General features: G+C 34.4%; 1 protein-coding gene across 1 annotated transcript in view; it reads right to left on the minus strand.

Annotated features, from left to right (window-relative positions):
• Window positions 1-696: 696 nt before the first annotated feature.
• The window catches only part of HELRODRAFT_184310 (hypothetical protein), a gene marked incomplete at both ends in the record, with an annotated part of 2,864 nt that continues 2,222 nt past the window's right edge, over window positions 697-1,338 (minus strand). Inside the window, 2 exons of the mRNA XM_009020924.1 lie at window positions 697-840; window positions 1,047-1,223. Coding sequence (XP_009019172.1) covers window positions 697-840; window positions 1,047-1,223 — 321 coding nt within the window. The remainder of the gene's footprint in view (window positions 841-1,046; window positions 1,224-1,338) is intronic.

Consider the following 1,338-nt stretch of genomic DNA (forward strand, 5'->3'; position numbering starts at 1 on the left):
AGACCCATATGTACAACTGCATGTATGTCGTGTGTATACACAACACACAAACACGCACACAAACACGCACACACACACGCACACACACAGACAAACAAACACACACACAAACAAACACGCACACACACAGACCGACAGCATACACAAATTTGTTTAATGACAAAATGTAGTTAAAATTAAATATGAAAAAACTCTTACCCACACAAAACAATGTGTTATAACATGAGAGGAACATTATACCATTAATACTGTTGTTTTATGTGTGTGTATATAAATATATATATGTATATATATGTATAAATATATATAATTTTTATAAATATTATCCGAAAGAACGAAATACTAAAAAAGACATTTGAAATTGACAATCAGTTTTGTAGGATTAGTTAGCATTTATTTAAGCCAACTACAATTACAGTATTGTTGTAATAATTAATATAATTATTTCTATTCTCATTGCTGTGTTATAATTATTATGAAATGGCAAAGCAAAACCAGCCTGACAATTACATTATTGACAGGACAACATGACCTGGTCTGTTGCTGTCAAATGAAACCGACCAATAAAATCACTGGATCTATTTGACCAAAAGTAAAACTGACCTATCAAATCAACCGACCAATAAAAAAAACCTTTTTCATTTAAAATAGAAAAAAATGACCAATCAAACAGACCAAAAAAATGAAATTGACCAATCACAAACCAGCATGCTTCTTGAATTCCTCTAATATATCATCCCTGCTCTTATTTTTTGGGATGTTTCCAACAAAAAGCCTGACGTTGGCCACTGATATGTTTGCTTTAAGAAATTTTCCAGGAGATATTTCGTAACCGTTGTACTGCAGTTAAGATAATGGTGATGAAGATAATGGTGATTAATAATATATTCAAGTAGATGATGATGATGACAAAGATGATGTAGATTGTGATGACGTTGATAAAGATGAAGACAGGGATGAAAAGGATCGTGCTGATGATAAAGATGAAGAAGATAAACTTTTCTAAAATAAAGCACATTTCTAATCAAACTACTTTTCCCACTTACCTTCTTCACAGCTTCCTGGGCCCCTTCTTTTGTGCTAAAAGTGACAAAGCAAAAACCTCGACTATATCCAGTGGAAGGTTCAATCATGAGGCGAAGGTTCCAGATGGTGCCACACTGTTCAAACAGAGGAACCAGAACGTCTTCGAACATGTCGCGAGGAATTCGACCAACAAATATCTGTACAGTGACAAAATGATGTTGTTGTTGCTTTCAAGCATAAAAATAGTATCAAAATTTTCAGGCATTGATCCCTAGCCCACAGCACCACCACCACCACCACCACCACCCTCAA

Source organism: Helobdella robusta (assembly GCF_000326865.2).
Source record: "Helobdella robusta unplaced genomic scaffold HELROscaffold_297, whole genome shotgun sequence".
Taxonomy (NCBI): domain Eukaryota; kingdom Metazoa; phylum Annelida; class Clitellata; order Rhynchobdellida; family Glossiphoniidae; genus Helobdella; species Helobdella robusta.